Source organism: Perissodus microlepis, chromosome 3 (genome assembly GCF_051167445.1).
Source record: "Perissodus microlepis isolate ML-2025 ecotype Zambia chromosome 3, ASM5116744v1, whole genome shotgun sequence".
Taxonomy (NCBI): domain Eukaryota; kingdom Metazoa; phylum Chordata; class Actinopteri; order Cichliformes; family Cichlidae; genus Perissodus; species Perissodus microlepis.
In genome coordinates, this window is record NC_140463.1 from 7,719,856 (window position 1) to 7,741,791 (window position 21,936).

The 21,936-nt window shown below is 41.9% G+C and overlaps 2 protein-coding genes across 2 annotated transcripts; both read right to left on the reverse strand.

Moving 5' to 3' along the window:
* Nucleotides 1–1,716: 1,716 nt before the first annotated feature.
* On the reverse strand, nucleotides 1,717–3,381 carry LOC146389708 (P2Y purinoceptor 14-like). Its single transcript, XM_084917812.1, has 3 exons — nucleotides 3,277–3,381; nucleotides 2,914–3,173; nucleotides 1,717–2,713 (listed from the first exon to the last, which is right to left on the reverse strand). Exons 1-3 carry the CDS (start codon nucleotides 3,379–3,381, stop codon nucleotides 2,062–2,064), a joined length of 1,017 nt encoding a protein of 338 aa, XP_084773938.1. The 3' UTR covers nucleotides 1,717–2,061.
* Nucleotides 3,382–8,511: 5,130 nt separating this feature from the next.
* On the reverse strand, nucleotides 8,512–21,669 carry LOC146389709 (Fc receptor-like protein 4). The gene is made up of 9 exons (XM_084923044.1): nucleotides 21,633–21,669; nucleotides 21,283–21,318; nucleotides 18,565–18,682; nucleotides 17,885–18,033; nucleotides 16,324–16,566; nucleotides 15,171–15,437; nucleotides 11,892–12,143; nucleotides 11,623–11,751; nucleotides 8,512–9,064 (listed from the first exon to the last, which is right to left on the reverse strand). The coding sequence occupies exons 1-9, from the start codon at nucleotides 21,655–21,657 to the stop codon at nucleotides 8,958–8,960; spliced, it is 1,326 nt and encodes a 441-aa protein (XP_084779170.1). The 5' UTR covers nucleotides 21,658–21,669; the 3' UTR covers nucleotides 8,512–8,957.
* Between the last annotated feature and the right edge of the window lie 267 nt (nucleotides 21,670–21,936).

Here is a 21,936-nt window from a genome sequence, read left to right on the forward strand (position 1 = left end):
AACTGAAAAATAACCTAAACTAGGAAAAACTAAGAATTAAACCTGAACACAAGGAGATGGCGAGCAGACATGAAGCACAGAAAGACCATCAACAAGCAGGAGAAAACACAGGGCTAAAATACACAGTGGAGTAATCAGGGAATGGGAGACAGGAGGGAAACACAGCTGGGAGAAATCAGGGCTAACGAGACTAGGGAAGCAAAACTAGACACATTAGCTGTGTCTCAAAACATCGGCTGCATCCTCCGGAGGACCCGGCCTTCGTGGTCTACGTGGGTCGGGTCCTTCGAAGAAATGGGATGGTCTAGCCTTCAGATTTGCATCACCGCTGTGTTGGTGGAGTTTAATAAACTCGGCCGTCTGCTCCTTGCTATCTAAAATATAACAGGACACTGGCGTAAATTCTCGACTGTCTCACACTTCTGTTTAATCAGTTTACTGTTTGACGTTTATTCAGCTGTGTGAAAACCAAGGAGGAACCCACCCGATGGATTAATAAAGTTTTATTTAATCTAATAATCTAATAACTTTGATCTCAACCAAACCGATTTACTCCGGAACAAATAAAACACCGAAAAAATCCAAACAATTACATTTTCAAGTTATCCGAGTGACTTATATATCATGTTTAACCTGAGTAGCGAAAGAGCGGGGGTCTGAAAAGCCGGCAGTCCGCTGCTTTCGCCGGTTCGAGTGACCATTGAACCCCCTGGTTGAGCGGGTGGGTAACAGACATCTCCGAAAACATGGGCGCACTTTTGCAAATATGCAATGTCTTGATAAACAAAGCAGATATTTGAAGTTTACACAGCTACTTTCTCACCTGAGAAATGTAAAAAGTTTATTTTGTGACCCAGAAAGATTAATAAGAGTAATTTTAAAACTTAGTAGCGGCCGCCATTGTTGGAAACTGAAATTGGCTGGGCCGCGCTATGAATTATGGGATATGGTGGGCCACAAAGGACACACCCGACCCATCCTTCAAATTTGGGGAAATGGGGGACTCATTTGTCGTCTGCATTTGAAGGAATTGCCGAATTGGGACAGCCTTCGTCGCCTGGCTGTGACAAATGCAGCCTCCGAAGGATACAGCCGACGTTTTGGGACACAGTTATACACATCAGAAATGGACCTTCTAAGTAAAACAGGAAATACACGACAGACACAGAGATCCAGACTGGACACTGAACTTAACAGACAGACCCACGAGCAGACACTATGACATCATGGACAGACAGGGGGAACACAGCGAAGACCTGAAAAACTGTTGATAAGATTCAGAAAAGAAACCAAAATGAGTTCACTGGTGTTAAGATGCTGCTTTATTCGACACAGTACTCATTTTTTCATTAAGCCTCATTCTGATGCAGGTTTTCTTACAGATTTAAGCTTCATACATACATCAAATTCACAGGAATTTGGCAACCTGAGACATAGAAAGTGAATGACATTCTGCAACTTTAAATGACTACAACAAAAATACACTCTGGCAAAATGAAACGAACGACATTTTTCTGGGCCCAGGTAAGAGATTGAAGCAACTACCAATGAGAACATGGGGAACCACTGATTGATATACAACCTGGTAATAAATACATTAAAGTGTTACCCAGGCAACCATAGCCTGCAATGTCCACAAGTGACCAACAACCATTTTCAGAGCCATGTGCGATGAGGGGAATCACTTCCAGTGTGTGCATGGCTTTAACCCTTACTTCATAACTGTCATCATACCATCACACTCTCCCCAAAGGGAGTCATCTCTGTCCTCTGTAAATGTTCATCAGATGCCAAGTGTTATATCCATGTGAACCCAGACTGGTTCAATTTATTCATGCTAAATCAGCCACTGTGCTAATAGCTGAAAGCAACATAAACGCTGATTCTGTCTTTATGTTTGTGTTAAGCACTGTATTGATTCATGAGCTCAGCAGAGAGTCATATAGCTGACAAGGATTAGGGATCCATGACACTGGTTTCACTGGTGTAATCTGACTCTCAAACCAAATGCAAATCTCTGTATTTTATAAAATGTTGAGCTTTTCCTTACAACTCACTGGGTTACTTCATTGCTGGAACACTGTCCAGTGGCTCTTTGGTACTCTCACTCTCCTCAGTTGCTTGTTGGTTGTTGGTTGTCCTGGACACCTTTCTCACCTTTGCCCGGAAAGACTTACAGAGGAAAAAGTAAACAACAGGGTCCAGGCAGACATTGAAAACCGCCACCATGGTGGTCACCTCCATTACATAGTTCAAGACTGAGCCTACAGAGTCATTGCTCCACAGAAGACTATAGGGAAGACGAGCCAGGTGATAGGGGACAAAGCAAACACAGAAGATGCTGACCAGCACCAACATGTTCCTGCGAGGCTTGATAAGCTTCTCAGAGCCAGAGGAGGCCAGCTGCCTCTGCTGTGCCCGCAACACCCTGCGGGAGGTGCTGTAGTAGAAGAAAACCAGGGATATGAAGACCACGAGGAAGATGATGGGAGACAAAGTGTGGATGATTGTGAAGAACAACTTGATTGATTCACTAAAGAAGGGATCACAGCAGCTGGGGTTAGAGGTCACAGGTGTCTGGGTGATGAAAAACAGGATGGTGTATGTCACAGTCGGAACCAGGAGAAAAACCCAGGTGATGATGGAAATGATGTAGGCTGTTTTTACTGTCTGCAGGATGTGAGTTCCTAAAGGTCGGACAATCTTTAGATACCTGAAGAGAGACGACAAGGGGGTTGAGTAGATGAATCAGTCACTATTCATTAATTATTAGTTTCAAATCAGCAGAAATCATTAATAAAGTCAAAATTCTTGTCAGCGCTTCAGTCAGGCTGTCAGGCGTAAACAGCATTACCATGAAATGCAGTTTAAAATCAGTAAAAGGTTCCTCTAAGCTTCATCATGAAGTTTTACCTGTTGGCAGCGATGTAGCCCATGAATATGATGCTGGCGTACATGTTGAGAAAAATGGCACAAGCTCCAAAACTACAGTAGAGCTGCCGAATGATGACAGAGCTGCTGGCATAGTGGGTGATGCGGAGTGGCAGAAAGAGGCAGAGCAGGAAGTCAGCAGCTGTCAGGTTTTTCAGGTAGATCTTCAAGCTGCTCGATGCCCGCTGCTGTTCTCCACAAAAGTGAAACTTCATGATGAAGCCATTGAGGATTAACCCCACCTAAAGAAACACAGAAAGTATGGAGAGGACAGGACTTCAGCACATACACTGAGAACCTTTAACACATTTTTAACAGTGCACAATCTGATGATTTGAAACTTACCAGGAACACTAGGCTGTAGACCAGCATAAAGAAAGGATAGGCTGAAGTGTTAACAGCATCACAGGTCTGGTTGGAAGATGAAGTCGCATTTATTGTGTCAGCCATGTTTCTGGAGCTGAAAAATAAATCCAATTTATTGAGATCAAGAAGGAGCAGTCATAGAAATCCACTGCTCAGTCTTAACCGACCTATTATTCTAACACATTATTATTAGCATTGTGTTTTAATCCATTTCTAATATCATTATGCTTATTTCCTTTCTAAATCACATCACTTACTGTGTTAATGACACGTTCCATCTTGTTTAGTGATATTGTATAGGAACTATATTTCGTCTAAACATCTCAAAACCATGCTGTCTTACTACATAGTCATTGTTTAACTTGGTCCCCAGTCACAATGGCAAATCGTTCAGAATATGATCAGAATAACTTTAACTTGCACATTAACCAGGTATCTACTTAACTGTGCCTTCTTTAATCCGATCAAGGTTCATGCTTTTGTTACTTTGAGGCTTTATTATTGTATTTCCCCATTATTGGGCTTTTCGAATAGCAACTTGAAAAGCTGATCAGCTGATCCAAAGTTGGATGCCCATACATCTCAGTGCACAGATGAAAGCTGTCAGCTAAACTAACATTTAACCAGGTAAAATCCTTAACGTAACTTGCTTGTAACATCAGATTGTTGCACAGTATGTTGGTGATATATAAATGCATACATAAGCAGATGACACTGTCAAATATTTTCTCGTGTTTCGCTCCTCTGGTATTCCTGCCAATGTCTTTTGGTGCACCACTCATGCACTGAGCCATGTGCCTGGTTAACTTAGACATCAGGAGAATCCATGTGGTACAGAGGCAGGTTGTTCTTCAGTAGTTAAATGGGACTGCTCCCTTCTGGAAGGGACTCATTGACTATCAGCTGGGTTGATTGTGTGTGTGTGTGTGTGTGTGTGCTGCTAGTCACTAATGGAGTGGAGTCAGTTTCTTCAGCCAGTGGACGTGAATCATGGGCCTGTTGATGTCCAACTTTCAGCTCATACTGATGACCCTTTCTGAGCATTGCCGTCATGGTTGCGTCCTTCTCCCTTATGCTCTTCCACTATTGCTCTGTCTCCAGCTTTAGTGGCACTGTTCTCATTTTGTTCCCCTGCCACTCAGAGTACACCTCAGATGGCTCCGTGGAGTAGTGCGGGTTTTTTCTCCTGCCTTTAATATCTCTAGTATATTTCTTCAAGTGGTTGGCCAAGGTTGTCAGTCATCTTTGCTCTTTCCAAGGCTGAGTATATAATAATAATAAATCCCCTCTTGCCCCTGCGGGTGGTCTATCCTTCAAGCTTGGGTCCTCTGGTAGACAGATCCTTTCTTAATTAATGGTTTTTATTTATTTTCATGACTATTTACATTGAAGATTTTCACCGAAGGCATCAAAACTATGAATGAACACATCTGAAATTAACAACAACCTGTGGTATAAGTCTGAACATCCATTCATTCACTTCCGCTTGTCCTTTTCAGGGTCGCGGGGGGTGCTGGAGCCTATCCCAGCTGTCATAGGGCGAGAGGCGGGGTACACCCTGGACAGGTCGCCAGTCTGTCACAGGGCCAACACACAGAGACAGACAACCATTTGCACTCACATTCACTCCCGCATTCACACCTATCGGCAATTTGGATTAATCAATTAACCTATCCCCACTAACTGCATGTCTTTGGACTGTGGGAGGAAGCCGGAATACCTGGAGAGAACCCAGGCAAACATGGGGAGAACATGCGAACTGACAAGTTTGACAAGCCTGACAAGGAATGTGAAGTGAAGACCACGGCAGGTGTCTACAACATGAATCTCACTGAGAGAAGGTCAAGGGTTTGCAGGAGGGCTGGGTATCGGCACTGATTTCTGTAATCGATTTGATTCCGATTTGTTTCAATTTAAATTAGGGAAATTTTGCCTCAAATAGTAAGAAATATTATAATTCTGATCATTTATCAGTACTAACACTCATGAGACTTCATCACAGCTGTAAACATCACAGCAGAGGCCTTTGTCAGTGTAAGTGAGGCTAAAACACAGAAAAACATGAAGGAAATTTTCCTGGCCTGGCTTTTTATAGCAAATACCTTAAAAATATTCTGGAGTAGAACAAAAACTGAGGGAACCATTAATCAACATATGAACAGTAAGTGATGCTGCTGAACTGAAGCAGAGAAAAGTTACAGAGGTTTGATTAGAAACACAGCTAAGGGTTTTTGCAATTTGGTATCATTTTAAAAAGTTTACATTTCTTAGATATAGATATAGATACTGGTCGTGAAGTAGTAGCTGTGCAGGAAGTGTGATTTTTATGGTAAGAGGGAAAGTAAGAGGGAACTGTTTATGCTGTGAATGTAAATGTTATGTAAATGTTTATAAAATTTGGCGTGTAGTTTTGATCTTCTTCTTCAGCTGTTTCAGTGAATTTTGATTGGAGAGTGACAAAATGTGCAGAATCAGAACCTGTAAGATGTTGGCTTTCAGCCCCAGCGGCATGTCTGTATGCGTGCCGTCGGTGAGCTTTGTGTTTACGTCTTTATTTGGAATCGGTTTACCTGCTGTCATTTGCTGTTTTAGCTGTTTGATGGTTGTTCAAATGAAAGCTTTAACCTGAGATTCTGGTGTTTTGATATTCAAGCTAAAAGCGATAATTGAAACCCGCACTGTCAACAAAGCAAAGGGTGGCTGCTTTCAAGAATCTAAAATATAAAACGTGTTTTGAGTTGATTCACACTTTTTTGTTTACTACATAACTCCATTAAAAACAATTTCCAGGACAAAAGATGAAAAAACATTAAATGAGAAGGTTTCCAAACATTTGAATGGTAGTGAACAGTGATCAATGCACACAAGAAAATGCTATTAGCAGATTGTTCATAACGAAGCCATAAAAGAGTGTGAGGTTGGTTATCAGTGCATTTGGCACCAGTACACCCTAAGTCTTTGTCCATAACGACAACAATAACCAATTTGTAATGACATCAATAGATCTGCAGCCTGAACACTGGCAGGAGCCAACTGTGGTGCTGAGGCAGCTGTATGTTTATAGAAGAAGAAGCTGCTACAAATCATCGTTCAACTTAAGCATGAAATTAGAACTTAAGCACAAAAGTTTTGAGCGTAAACAAGACTCACCTGTGTTTCTGCCGTTTTCAGCGAGCAGGAAAAGCTGCTTGATTCGCTGAGTCCTCTGAGTTTAATGATATTGTTGTAAATCAGGAAACACACAGAGACCACACTACTACCCTCATACTTATTTCCTCTTTGTACTTTATGCTAAACTGGGCTGCGCAAACGCAGGAACAGATATGCTTTCTCATCATTTATGATGCACAGGCTGCCGGTATATTGTATTCTTCAAATGTCAGGACTTTTTTCTCAGATGGTCATATCACACTGTCACTTTCTGACAAGACTTCACAGGCTTTCCACCTTTATAATTCAGTTTGATTTGAGTTTTTTCCCTCAAAGTCTGACTTTGCTCTTAAACAACCACAACATGCGTCATTTATTTATCTGTACTGCACATTATTTCCGTACACTGAGGGGGAATTTTGTTTTGAAGGCACTTTTTAGTGCCCTTTGACGTTATCTCAGATCTTTCTCTAATGTCGACTTGCTCATCAAAACAATCAACACCAGCTTCACCATCCAGCTGTAGGTTGGTTTTCTTCTTCTACTACAGCACCTCCTGCAGGAGGTGAGGCCTTTTGAGTCAAATGATATCAGTGAAACAAAGAGCTTTAATTGATCCCAAGCATTCAGGAAAATGAATATGATATCAGAGATCAACATGAGGCTGAACTCAACACAAACATGATCTTAAATAGACAGCATTTGTGCATATTTTGTTACTGTAGCTCTAACTACTGCAGAACTGGCAGATTCCTCCTGCTGTAGTTAGAGCTACAGTAAGCATCATTTCTGCTCATGATATTTTACTCAGAAGCAAATCTAGGTTACATCTTGCAGCTGCGTCTCTTGCTGGATAGATGTTTTTTGGATGGCTGAATGCTTGTACTGTTCTCGCGGTCAAACCTGGGGTTGAAATTCTCCCATGTGTGCTGCCCACAACATGTTTCTCCTCCTCATCAACTCCATGCTAGCTGCCAGCTATTAGCACAATTACTGATCTGTCTGGCATGAATAAACTCAACCAGTCTGTGGCCCAAGTCTTACAACAAAGTAAGAAGTGTTAAATGTGTGAAATCTGAATTCAAGTGAGTGTCAAAACCTGTTTTAATTTCAATATTTTCTCATAGCAAGAAGAACTTATTTTCAAGATTTTAGTTTTTTACCTTTTGGAACCATTTTTTATTTTCATAATAGAAGTGAAAACACAGCTAATGGCTGCGTGTTTTTGCTCATTTACATTTACAAACTCTTTTGCTGCGTTACCCATTTCACTGCATAACTACAGATGCTATGAATTACTAGAAATACTAAATCTAGAAAGTTGTTAACCCAAATGTAGAAAAAGGAGGCAGATGAAAACTCAAGGGACCATTTAGTGCTGAAGTCCAAAGATAAGCAAGATATAAAAGCCAGAATAAACTAAGGTGTGAGAGGTTTGCACAGCACAGGAGACAAAGACAGGAGAAAGGAAGGCCCTGTGCAGGGGCTAACCACTTCAGGGGGTCGACCACGAGGCTGAGCAAGGCCTGAAGACACTTTAGAGCATCAGCCTGGACATGGAGAAGGACACGAGCACCTCTGGTGGTCAAATGAGCAGCCAGCAGTGGAGCGGCTGCACCGGAGACTGGCTGATATCGCAGTTTCTCTGGGGACTGAAAAGGTGGCCAGCAAAAGAAATGTTGTGGAAAATATTTGATTTTCTTTTTATGTTACTTTAAACTTTCTTTCACTTGCTCAGTTAAATTGAGCTGATTTAGTACCTTTTTCAATAGCTTTCATGCATTCTGTGATTTTTTTCAGCCAACCATGATTGCACTCAGTTTGGCCTCTCTCTGGTGAGAGGATCAGGGTTCCTTCTGTGCAGGCTGTCAGTCATCAGACTGAAAATACAGACAGCCTGTTTTGTGGGGTGTAAGCATTACATTAAAAAATATTCAAGATTCAAGAAGTTTATTGTCATATACACTGCACTTTGCAGGTTCCCTTCACACAACTAAATAACAACTAACTAAAATATACATGTATATGCATCATCAGTTTTAAGCACTCAGTAGGATTGAAGTCAGAAATAAAGTCTGGTGGTGTTTTAATAAAGCTCCATCTTTAATATCTCAGAGTCAGTTTCCTGCTGTAGCTCCACAGTCTCCTCTCAGAGATGCAGTGACAAAAAGCCATCAGCAGGTGGCAGCATAACATCACAATTCTATTCATTTTGAATATACTTCTTCAACCCAGTAAAGTTTTAAACTAACAGTTAAATTCTCCCTTTGCCCTAAAAATAGATCCTATAAATAAAATCTCACCTCTAACCCTGATAACGTTTGTTGCCAGGAAAACACTGCTTCATTTTTCATGTTAAGAGGTCGAAGATTTAAACTAAAGAAAACACACAGCAATGAATTTACAAAAAAAACCTAAAACATTAAAACTTTATTGATACAAAAATTAAAAACAACATGCAACAAAATTCATGTAAAACCAAGACTTCAAAACATGACAAAGAGTTTAAGTTAGAAATTATGCTCAGTGGTGACGTCAGCCATGACATCATCATATGACTGGTCCTCATCTTCCTCGGTGGGTGGAGGCTTCGTCATGGAAACATGTGAGCTCCTTCCTGTTAGGCGCAAAGTAAGAAATGATAACAGTGATGAAACAAACTGTAAATATAAAGAAGTCATTTTTCTTTTAAATAATACATTCTTAATTTGAACTTAATTTGACATCGACTGTAGATGTTAACTTATTCTTGTCTGACGATAGAGTTGAGCTTCTATTTGTCTCCATCTTAAATAATTTGGGGCCAACAGAAAGTGGGATGGAAAGGGTTAAGACAGAAAAACTGGACCGCCAAACTGTATTAGACTTTAATTGAATTGTAGATTGTAGTGACTAAAACTAACATGTGGCTAAAACAACTTCCAAACCTAAGCCGGGACATGTGAATATCAAGACGTTACTGCAGTGCTGCCTGAGGGCCTGAAGATCATGGCTTTTAAATTTAAGCTTTCATTCATCCCCTTATGTATATTGATTTTGAGTCATTAGCCCATAGGTCCCATTAATCCAGTCACTGACCCCGTCTGAAATAATGTGTATTCTGTGACCCAATGAGTGGTTGCTAGAAGTTGCTGGCAGTCCATAACATGAAACTGGTCGTAAAAAGCTATACATTGAGGACCTCCTTGTATTTAATTTGGTCACTAGCACATTGCAAAAGTTGCCTATAATTGACTATGTGCACGAGACAATGCTAACTTCCTGGTTTGAGACCGGATGTGGGGTTGTGCATTTCCGGTAGCTTTACTTTGCGGTCAATCGCTACTGCGAAGATATCCTCCAAAATCATGTCCAAAACTCGAAAACGGAAAGATTGCGTTAAGTTACAAAGAGCAGAAGGTGGGAACACTCACCGCTGTTGTGTCATAAAAAAATCTAATGATCAATTTTGACGTTTAAAGAGTTTAGATCGATCAGTTGTTTACATCACTCAACACAAGCAGAACTGCATTACTGCAGCAGAAGACACATCGTCCACATTCAGAAGCACATCTCTGTATAGTGACTGGTCTTATGATTTAAACAGGCAAATGTTCAGCATTCAAACTACAGGTGAAGAATAGTCAAACCAGATGTTTCCCCTGTTATGTCGATATCAGCTAGTCAAGTACACACCTACACAGCATGTTAACAAACCGTAAAAAAAGCCACACAAAAAATGAATGATTGCTGGTAACGGTTTCTATACATTAGTATTTACGAAGGGTATGTTGTGACTTACCTTCAAAATTACAGTGGTCCCTCGCTATAACGCGGTTCACCTTTCACCTGCTGTTTCGCGGATTTTTTAGTGCAAGTTTGCATGCTTTTTTTTACGTCACATTGTGTCCTGCGTCCTGATCGCTGCAGACGATCTCCTCCGTGACGTCTCTCCTGTACAGTACAGAATCGCTGCATCGATCGCTAGCAGTGTGACTCTGAAGTGCAGTGCTGTATGTCCACGAAACGTTTTGCACCGTCAAAAAATAAAATTGGCTACTTGATTTCACCTATCGCTGGTTATTTTTAGAACATAACACCCGCGATAAACGAGGGACCGCTGAGAAATATAACATTTGAATCCCTTTTCTCTTTTGCTCTGAGGCGCGGGGGAAAAATATCGACAAGTCGATGAACATCATTTACAGATATATTGGGTAAATGCCCAAGACATCTATAGAAATGTAAATCACCGCTTGATTCATTCATTTGCTTAACTTGTTTTGGACCATAAACCAGGCGCGAATAGGACACCGGAAACAAAGCTCCCCACAGGAGTTTCCGCACCGGAAGTAGCATATGCTAACGTGCACATAGTCAATTTGAAAGGAAGACACTAACTTGTCTGCAAATAAATGCCAAATACTTGCCAAGCTGTAGTAAAAGTGTCACAGAAACCAGATGATGTGTAACTTTTACTTTTAAGGCAAAGTCTGCATTTTCCATGCATCTGGGCAACCACTGCAATCTACAAGTGTCCAAAGCAATCACAAGAAGGTTTTTGATGCAGCACCCTTTATGTGACTGATCTCACCTCACAACCACTCAGCAACTGGTTTGAGAATAAACATACACACAGAGACTGGAGGTTACCAAGGGTTGCTTCTGAAACACAAAGCCTCTATGAGATCATCTAATACATCGATCATGTCCCTAAATAACCCGATTAGTAGTGAAAATTGAACCACAATGAGATGTCTTAGTCTTTTGCTATCCTTGTTCAAATACAAATTTTTTTGATATGAAAAACAGAACAAATATAGGTGCAGTTATACACTAATAATGAATTTCTGTTTTTGATGCTGTTCTACACATCATCCCAGTTTTCTCAGAACTGGTAGATTAAGAGCCCTGAAAACATGTCTCTGTAGATGTTGGCCAGTTCGTCTGCCAATTTCCTGCTTTTCTTATCAACTTTTGTGTGAACTGTAATTAAATGTGGCTCAGGCATTTTGATTTCCTCCATCAAAACGGCAATAACTTTGGTTATTCTCTGATTTTTACATAATAACTCTGGTTTATGACAAAATATTCATGTTCAGTAACCAGTGTTTTTCTATTCTGGTAAAGATTATAGCAGTAGATCCAACACTACGTGATGGATGGGTGATATTTGAACATAATGATGAGTGTTACCTGCAGACATGCGATATATAGAAGCCATGAGGAATGTGGAAATTACATATGGAAAGCACACCAAGATGTAGCGCAGTATTCCCAGAGAAGACAGGTTTTTGTGAGGATCTGAGGTGGGGGCATCAGGATCTAGAAACAAACAAAGATCTTGCTGGAAAAAAGCTATTTTTATCTTCTCTCTAAACCACAGATGAACAGTGTCTAATACACATCAAAGAAAAAAGACCAAAGTCACCAGTCATGTCATTCCTTGGATTTTCAGTCCTTACCTATGATGAACAGCCAGCTGAATGGAGACACTCCCACACTCATGTTACACTTGTAGATGCCTTCATGAGACTTTGTGACGTTATAGATGATCATGTGACTTCTAGGCGCAGTCCCAATAATAGATTCGTTTTTATAGAAAGTTGCTGGGATGTCGGATTGACTGTTCTTTGATTCACAGAGCAGAGTAACATTATCTCCCTTCATCACGGGGAGGACGGGACTCTGCAGGATTACTGGAGTATATTCTCGTTCTGAGAGATAAAAAAAAATTGTTTGAATACACGAGTACATGCCATGTAGCAGAACATGCTATTCAGCTTTATTTATCTAGCACTGTCTGATGAGAGGCAGATAAAATCAGTGTAAATAAAGAAAGTAAACCTTCCTTAGTTGCTAAGGTTTCAAGTATCAGGACATAAAATATTCTGATTCCTTAAAGTTCTTAAAATTAAGTAAATAAAACCTCACAGGAACTACATGACATGACATATAAAAAATTAAGCCAGAATAGAGAAACAGTGGGTGAGGAAGTATTCTGGGCAGGTGCTACTAAATGCACTTGATTATTTGATCATCAGCAAGTGTGAGTACTTCTACAAGATGCAGTTCAACTCAGTTTCATTTTTATTGCAGCAATTTACAACAGTAGTCACTGTCATTGTGGATCATCTCAACATCCTGATAATAATAAATTACAACAGTGCAGATTCTTAGTAATAAATGACTGAACTAGTTTTTTGCATGAACGTTTTTTGCAAATATGCAGCACTTTCCCTATACATTTGTTTAATATGTACATGGAAGGACATATGTGTTACTGGAGGTCAAGGTAATCCCACTCAGAATAATCTTCTGGTTAGAAACAATGTTTCTAACATTTTTAGTGCAATGACAATAATCTTAGTTTCATCTGAATTTAGAAGCAGGGAATTACAGCTCATCCAGGTCTTCAAGAAATTCCTGCAGTTTAGGTAATCAGTGTGTAGAAGCAGGGAATTACAGCCAATTTCCGGGGGCGAAGTCACTGAGGCAGTTAAACAACTCCTTGGTGGCAGAGCCCCTGGTGTTGATGAGGTCCGCTCCGAGTTCCTGAAGGCTCTGGACGTTGTAGGGCCGTCCTGGTTGACACGCCTCTACAATGTTGCGTGGAGATAAGGGGCAGTACCCCTGGACTGGCAGACCGGGGTGGTGGTCCCCATCTTTAAGAAGGGGGACCGGAGGGTGTGTTCCAACTACAGGGGGATCACACTCCTCAGCCTCCCTGGGAAAGTCTATGCCAGGGTGCTGGAAAGGAGAGTTCGTCCGCTAGTCGAACCTCGGATACAGGAGGAACAATGCGGTTTTCGTCCTGGTCGCGGAACACTGGACCAGCTCTTTATCCTCTCAAGGATACTTGAGGGTGCATGGGAGTTTGCCCAACCAGTCTACTTGTGTTTTGTGGACTTGGAGAAGGCATTCGACCGTGTCCCTCAGGGTGTCCTTTGGGAGGTGTTGCAGGAGTATGGGGTGTCTGGCCCATTGCTACGGGCCATTCGATCCCTATACAACCGTTGAAAGAGCTTGGTTCGCATTGCCAGCAATAAGTCGGACTCGTTCCCGGTGGGTGATGGGCTCTGCCAGGGCTGCCCTTTGTCACCGATTCTGTTCATAATTTTTATGGGCAGGATTTCTAGGCGCAGCCATGTGGCGGAGGGCTTTCACTTCGGTGGCCTCAGAATCTCATCTCTGCTTTTCGCGGATGATGTGGTTCTGTTGGCTTCATCGGGTCAAGGCCTCCAGCTCGCACTGGAACGGTTCGCAGCCGAGTGTGAAGCAGCGGGAATGAGGATCAGCACCTCCAAATCTGAGGCCATGGTTCTCAGCCGGAAAAGGGTGGAGTGCCCACTCCGGGTCGGGGATGAGTTCCTGCCCCAAGTGGAGGAGTTCAAGTATCTCGGGGTCTTGTTCGCGAGTGACGGGAGAAGGGAGCCGGAGATCGACAGAGGGATTGGTGCTGCGGCTGCAGTGATGCGGACACTGCACCGGTCCATCGTGGTGAAGAGGGAGCTGAGTGTAAAAGCGAAGCCTCACCTATGGCCACGAGCTGTGGGTAGTGACCGAAAGAACGAGAACACCATATACAAGTGGTAGAAATTAGCTTCCTCCGAAGGGTGGCTGGCCTCTCCCTTAGAGATAGGGTGAGAAGTTAGGCCATTTGGGAGGGGCTCAGAGTAGAGCCGCTGCTCCTCCACATCGAAAGGAGCCAGCTGAGGTGGTTCGGGGATGTGACAAGGATGCCTCCTGTGTGCCTCCTGGGTGAGGTGTTCCAGGCATGTCCCACCGGGAAGAGGCCCCGGGTCAGACCCGGGACACGCTGGAGAGATTATATCTCTCGGCTGGCCTGGGAACGCCTTGGTGTTCCCCCGGATAAGCTGGAGGAGGTGGCTGGGGAGAGGGAGGTCTGGGCTTCTCTGCTTAGGCTGCTGCCCCCGCGACCCGGCCTCGGATAAAGCGGATGAAGATGGATGGATGGATGGAATTACAGCTCATCCAGGTCCTTTACATCCTTAAACTTAGTTACAGGATTTTAAGAACGACATCTTCTGTGATCAAATGTAACAATGACTTATGCAAAGTCCATGAGTGAACCCGACTGCAATCCTGTGGGATCTTAAGAGAGCTTAAGAGAGCTGTGCACATTAATAAACTGAAACAGTGCTGTAAAGAAGAGTTGGCCAACCTATTCTCATGAAGTTGGAAACTATTATTTTGCTGCTAGTAACTGTGATCCTACAAGCAGCAGCATTGTGAGGTGTATTTAGGTTTTCACAGCCTGCTTTTCCAATTAGTTTTTGTCCTGATATGGTGCATTAAGTTATGTGTTAATTACTTTTTCTTATTTCCTGGTATGTTAGACCTTAGAAATTAAACATGATGCACTTTGTCTCCACCATTACTTTATCCGCTTTAGAAGTGTGCAGCACTAAAGCTTTGTGATTAATCATGGATTCTGTTAACTAAAAGAAAACAATACTAACATTAGTGAAATACAAATGCATGTTTTTTTTGTTTAGCTCGACTATGTTTGTTCATAGTAAAGCATCTATCCACTGAGCTCAGCTGTGAAGCTGTACTGCTCCACTGTTTGTGTGTAAAACAAAAAGTGTTCATTTAACCATTTTTGTTATAACAACTTTGACACGTGTTTTACAAGCATGACTATTACGTGTTTAGTTTTCTCTCATTCGTATACATTTTGAGGGCTTCTGTTTCAAATTAGATTTTTAAACCGCTCCTACCATAAACTGTGATGTTGACTGAGTTGCTCCGCTGGTGTGTAGGAGACTCGCACCAGTAAACAGCACTGTCGAGCCCCTTGATTTTGTGGAGGATGCAACCATAGGAAGTAGCTTTTCCCCAGACTTCACATCCGGACACTTGTTTATCAAAGGTGCTGAATCTGTTGACTGTCCATCCTTGAATGCCGCAGCTCAGATTCAAGTCCTTATACTCAAACATCTGAGCTGAGTTGGGAGACGGTGTGAGAGTGGGAAGGTCAGAATGATCTGGGGACAGAACAAGACTCAGTGTGTTAAAATACGTTGGGCTGTAGTCAATGTTTTCACATTTCCTGTTGTTTTGAGACGTCTTCTGTTTTGCTTATTCACTTTGTTTCTATGATACACGTGTCGAAACTTTTTTACACTAAAAAAAAAATGCAACAAAATTCAATTAATGTATTTATTATGTTGCTGAGCCCCAATCAGAATTCCATTCATGCAGTGCCTTGCAATTAATATTAATATAATATGTATTTTAAAATCATATACAATATATATTTAAACCTTTACAAACCCCAGTCCAAATGGGCACACATTACAATGTTACCTTATAAAGCAACATGTTGGATGATGTATTGCAGTGCTACAAATCTACGAATCTCACTGAGACTGGTAACACAATTTGTTTTACAATAAGATTTTCTAATTAACACAAATCCTAATAAATACATGATGTCAGGTAACCAAATCCAAGAGTAAAGAAGAGATTTTTAGGATGTTCCTTCAGCATACTCACAACCATCCTGTTCATACTTGAACTGAATGAATCCTGATGAATGCCAGTTAATCTGTTTAGATTGTGAGATCACCATCGGTGTATGTGGGCAAAACACAAGTTACTTTGGCTTTATGACTTTTGTGGACTTTGGCTGCATGTCCACTCTTACCCTGAATCCTCCCTTAGTTAAGCTGCATTTAGGTGTAGGCTGCTGGGGGATTCCCAGGATGCACTGAATGTTTCTTCTTCAGTCATCTTTACCCTCACTATGTCTTTATACAGCTGTCTGCATCCATTCATCTATTTCGTTCACTTATCTGGGTCACGTCACAGGAAGCAGCTTAAGCAGACAGCAGGAGAACTGTTATTTAGTGAAATGACTTTGTTCCTTACCTTGTATCAGCAGCCAGCTGGATGGTGATTCCCCATGACCACTTATGTGACATTTGTAGGAACCTTGATCAGCTTTAGATGCTTGGTAGATGGTCGTGTGGTTTGCAGTTTCACTTTTGATGGGGTGATCATCTTTAAAGAAATTAGCAGGGAGGTTGGAGGGATTCTTTGTTCTACAGAGCAGAGTGATGTTCTCTCCCTCCACCACAGGGGCAGCAGGACTCAGCAGGATCACTGGGTTCTCTAAACGTACAGAAAAATGAAATATGTTGTTGTGTGATTTCAGGTGAGGAGACAGCCTACAGGGAAGAGGTGACTGCCCTAGAACAATTATGCTAACAAAATCAGCTATCTCTGAATCTCTGCAGGAAAGAAATTAGGTCACTGTGGTTTACAGAGAAGGACTGGGGGTGTTGCGTCCACATACACAGAGACTTCACATGGACTCTATACACAACTGATATTCAACAGGCCCAGTGGGATCATGTTTGGTATTGTTAAAAAGTAATTTAGCTGCTTTTAAAAATGATTTTATTTGAGCGTCCCAGTTTAGGTAACCTAACACTGCACAGGTTAGCTACCAGCCTCATAGAGGTTAATCAGGCATCCATTTCTAAAACAGATCATGAACAGCCCCATACACCAAGAAATGTGCAGCATTATAGATCATTTTTTCCACATGCAGTGAGTTTACTGACATAACATGCAACATTAGCTCTGGTTGGCTGTGGCACAGAAGGTAGAGCAGGTCGCTGCTGATCAGAAACACATCAAAGAGCTACAGCTCACAGACTTTGACTTGAATGTTAAATGTTAGACTGCAAAAGTGTGGCTTGTTTGGAGCTGCAGCCCTGAGCCAGACCACCAACCAAAAGGCTGGTGGTTCAATCCCTGACTGCACCAGTCTCAATGCCAAATATTAAGTTAGTCAATAGTGCTTGTGTTAATGGGAGAATAATAATGGATTGCATTTATATAGCACTTTTCGGGACCCCTCAAAGCGCTTTACAATTCCACTATTCATTCACTCTCACATTCACACACTGGTGGAGGCAGCAACAGTTGTAGCCACAGCTGCCCTGGGGCAGACTGACAGAGGCGAGGCTGCCATATCGCACCATCGGCCCCTCTGGCCATCACCAGTAGGTGGTAGGTGAAGTGTCGTGCCCAAGGACACAATGACCAAGACTGTCCGAGCTGGGGCTCGAACCGGCAACCTTCCGATTACAAGACGAACTCCCAACTCTTGAGCCACGATCGCCCCGAATGAATGAAGCAAGTTGTGTATAAAAATGAGTCCATTTAACTGAACTAAACCTTTTTGGTTTATATTGATGTGCTTCCCTTTATCACAACTAGTTCCCTGTAAAACACCGACGTGTATAGTTGCAAATGTTGCAAAAGTCTATTGGAGAGAGAAGAGCTGATTCACACATGAATGAGTCATTTTAAATTTCATAGCAAGTTTGCGGTTTGAGTAGCTCCACTGTCCTGAAACAGGAAGCAGGAGTTATGTAGCTTCTCCTTCAGGCATGCAGAAATGCAGTTTAATGAATCTTACCATTGACAGTGATGCTGATGGCATTGCTGCTGTGACCGTGTGTGGACTGGCACCAGTAAACCCCGGAGTCTGAATGTGTGACTCTCTTAATTTCACAGGTAGAGGAAGTTTGAATACCCCAGCCTGATGTGCAGTCAGACACTTTCAACCTGAGAAACATCATTTGCATTAGTCCTTTACACATGTGGAACAACCTGATTCTCAACTTCATTTTTAGATGACTAATGAATAAACTAATTATCTAATTCAGTACTATACTGGATACATTTTACAGTCCAAAGTTGTAAATTATGCAAAAAATTCTCAAACCAGGCATTTTGCCAGATGCCTGCTGACTCTCACTGTCACTCATAAAGTACTTTGGTGCTCTGAATCACCAGTCAAATATCAGTTTGTCAGCAGTTTGTTATGAGACCGCTGGAATTTGCTCTTTATTTTGCTGATTGCTTTTCTTTAACATCTCCTTTTATTTGCTTTCAATCTCCAGTTAGAGTCATTTTCAGTGAATTAACCTATCAGGTTTAGACACTGAAAACATCTTGGGTTGACTTAGAAATGATTTTCTTCCTGCACAACAGCAACAGCAACTGAAAATATGAATTAGCTGAGTGAAACATAAAGAGTGCTCTTCCTTTAACATGCCAGTTTTGTGATTTTTGTTATTTAAGCAGTAAACTGACCCTTTTTTCGCTGGGGATCTCCACACTGTCCATTCACCGGAGGCGATCCACTCACAGCTCAGACTGATGTGCTCGTACTCGAAAAACTGGGACCAGTTGGGAGTAACCTTCAAAGAGGCTGAGAGAGACAGAGACCCAATTGACAGAGCACAGCATAAGTGTTTAAAAGGAAGGTGACCCTGCCGTGCTCCCCAAAGTTATACCCAGAAACAAATTTACAAGTTAAGGTGATTTTATTGATACCAAACTGAAAGCTTTGACTCTGGGGTGAACAAAGGCCAAAATAACGAACAAAACAAGCTGGGATCTGGTAAAAATCAGTGAGAAATGTACCATCATACCTGGAGAGAAAAACACATCACCAGCAACATCTCTACATAATCCACTCAGATCGACAAACAGTCGGTGAGTGCAGTAAATGTGTGGTTTTTCAGGCACTTTACATTGTTACCATCCTACGTGTGAACAGTAGTTGAACAGTCGACCCTGTGCTGAGAAAGCTTCCTCCACTACAAACTCTGGTGTCATGTAAACTCATGCAAACTTTGGCCTAAAGAAAACGCGTCTTTCTCTGTTGAACCTGCACCAATGAGAGCCGTGCCTCCTAAGTCGACTGACTTCCTGTTTCCTTCCCATGCAATGGCCTAAATAAAATAAGCATGTGGTTCTTTTGGGCTTTCTGAACATTTGCTGAATAAAATTGCTCAAATTCTGATTTTTCAGCTCAGTGCTGTTTCTGAGGGGTTATTATTTGAGACCAGATGTTAGCCAAAGTGAATAAATGCACTCAATGAATTAATCAAAAACCCAGAGAGTTACCAAGTTAGTGAAACAGTGTAACAACTGAGCTTTGCAATTGCTGTCGTTACCATAATGAGTCTGAGAGATCTGATGATGGTGTGCTTCACTTCACACACACACAGAAGAAATGTGATTAACAGAACTCATTTGTTATGTTGCCCCACAGCAGTAATAAACAATAAAGAAAGCAGTTATTTGTTCTTGTGCTCTGATCGGACATTTATCAGCTGTGTGTTGTCTTACAGATCTCTGGTTACCAAGGGGCAAACATGCGTCTGCGTTGAGCTAAGGCTACGATAAGAATGCTTGATTTGGTAAAAGATACTGTAACAGCTAGGGGAGCTAAGGGACCTTCATCAGTGAGGCAACTGACTTATTTAGTTTTGTTTGGTGATGATGGTGGTTGTTTTTGATTGATTGACTGTTATTTCCAATGTGTAAATATGAATCATAAAGGAGCAGAAAATACAATGAAAACATTGGGCTTTAGCATTTTGCTTTAGGAGCCTGTGTTGGTGTCATTAGGAAGAAAAGCCTGATTCTGCAGGCAGGAAACAGTTGGTGAGGTTCAGTTTGAAGATTTTTAGATTTTAGATTAAAGAAGAAAATGTTTACAATAACATCTCAGTGCATTCAATCAATGACTACTTCTAAAAGTTCACTTTGTCTAAAAAACTGATGAAATGCAAATGACATTCTATAACACACACACAGACACACACATAGACACACACATGCAGACACACACATAGACACACACATGCAGACACACAGACACACACATAGACACACACATGCAGACACACAGACACACACACGCAGACACACACACACACACATAGACACACACACGCAGACACACACACACGCAAACACACACAGACACACACATGCAGACACACATGCAGACACACACATGCAGACGCACAGACAGATACACACAGACACACACACATGCAGACACACACACACAGACACACAGACAGACACACAAACACACACACACACAGACACACACACACAGACAGACACACACACACACACAGACACACACACACAGACAGACACACACACACACACAGACACAGACACACAGACACACACACACGCACACACACACACACAGACACACAGACACACACACGCAGACACATAGACACACACACACACAGACACACAGACACAGACACACAGACACACACACACGCACACACACACACAGACACACAGACACACACACGCAGACACATAGACACACACACACACAGACACACAGACACACACACACGCACACACACACACAGACACACAGACAGACACACAGACAGACACACACACACACAGACACACACACACACGCACGCAGACACATAGACACAGACACACAGACACACACACACGCACACACACACACAGACACACATGCAGACACACAGACAGACACACAGACACACACACACACACACACACACACAGACACACACACACACACACGCACACACACACACAGACACACATGCAGACACACAGACAGACACACAGACAGACACACAGACAGACACACAGACAGACACACACACACATAGACACACACATACACAGACACACAGACACACACATGCAGACACACAGACAGACACACACATGAAGACACACATGCAGACACACAGATGCAGACACACATGCAGACACACACATGCAGACACACACACACATAGACACACACACACACACACACAGACACACACATGCAGACACACAGACAGACACACAGACAGACACACACAGACACACACACACACATAGACACACACACACACACACACAGACACACACATGCAGACACACAGACAGACACACACATGCAGACACACATGCAGACACACACACACAGACACAAACAGACTTGAATCTTACCACGACTCTGGGCTGACGTCCGGCAGGTGCTTAACACTGAAATGAAAGTCAAAGTTAAACCACACAGTGTGTAAGTGTTCCTAAAAACTCTCAGTCATATGACACAAACATAAAATCACTAACTTTCATTTGCAACTCTTAACTTTAAGACATCTGATAACTTTAAACTTTCATAATACAGCCATTCAGTCCGTCACAGAACTGTGTGTAGCAAAAACAACGTTATACGTTATAACGAGTTATATATCAACAAAGAACTCAAAACACACCTCTGTGCATTTTAATCTACAGTACTTTTGCAGTATTGTGTGACAAGAAGTTTTGTTTGTTAATTTTTGTTCTGTACTTACAGAGGAGAAGCAGAATTGCCTTCATAGCGTCTGCACGCTGCAGTTTCACTGACCGTTTTGTAGCAAAAGTGGCGACAACATCCTGTTAAAGAAACCACACGGTGGTGAGGGGGAGGAGGATGTGAGTTCAAGCCAAAAAGAACATAAAAAAATATTTTTTAAAGGCATTTAAGAAGAAATCCTTTGTCTGGTATAGCACATTATGTTAATGTGTTTGTAAACAGAGGGAGAAATAAAACATGATTCAGATTCTCTTGTTCTGACACCAAACTTTGAAAAAAACAAAAGATAAATGCAAGCAGGA

Coding starts and splice junctions, on each gene's coding strand:
- LOC146389708 (XM_084917812.1), bottom strand. CDS start 3,381: ATGGCTGACACAATAAATGCGACTTCATCTTCCAACCAGACCTGTGAT. Junction 3,174..3,276: donor TCTACAGCCTAGTGTTCCTG/GTAAGTTTCAAA, acceptor GTGTTTCTTTAG/GTGGGGTTAATCCTCAATGG. Junction 2,714..2,913: donor GGCTACATCGCTGCCAACAG/GTAAAACTTCAT, acceptor GTCTCTCTTCAG/GTATCTAAAGATTGTCCGAC.
- LOC146389709 (XM_084923044.1), bottom strand. CDS start 21,657: ATGAAGGCAATTCTGCTTCTCCTCT. Junction 21,319..21,632: donor GGCAATTCTGCTTCTCCTCT/GTAAGTACAGAA, acceptor CTTTCATTTCAG/TGTTAAGCACCTGCCGGACG. Junction 18,683..21,282: donor GACGTCAGCCCAGAGTCGTG/GTAAGATTCAAG, acceptor TGTCTCTCTCAG/CCTCTTTGAAGGTTACTCCC.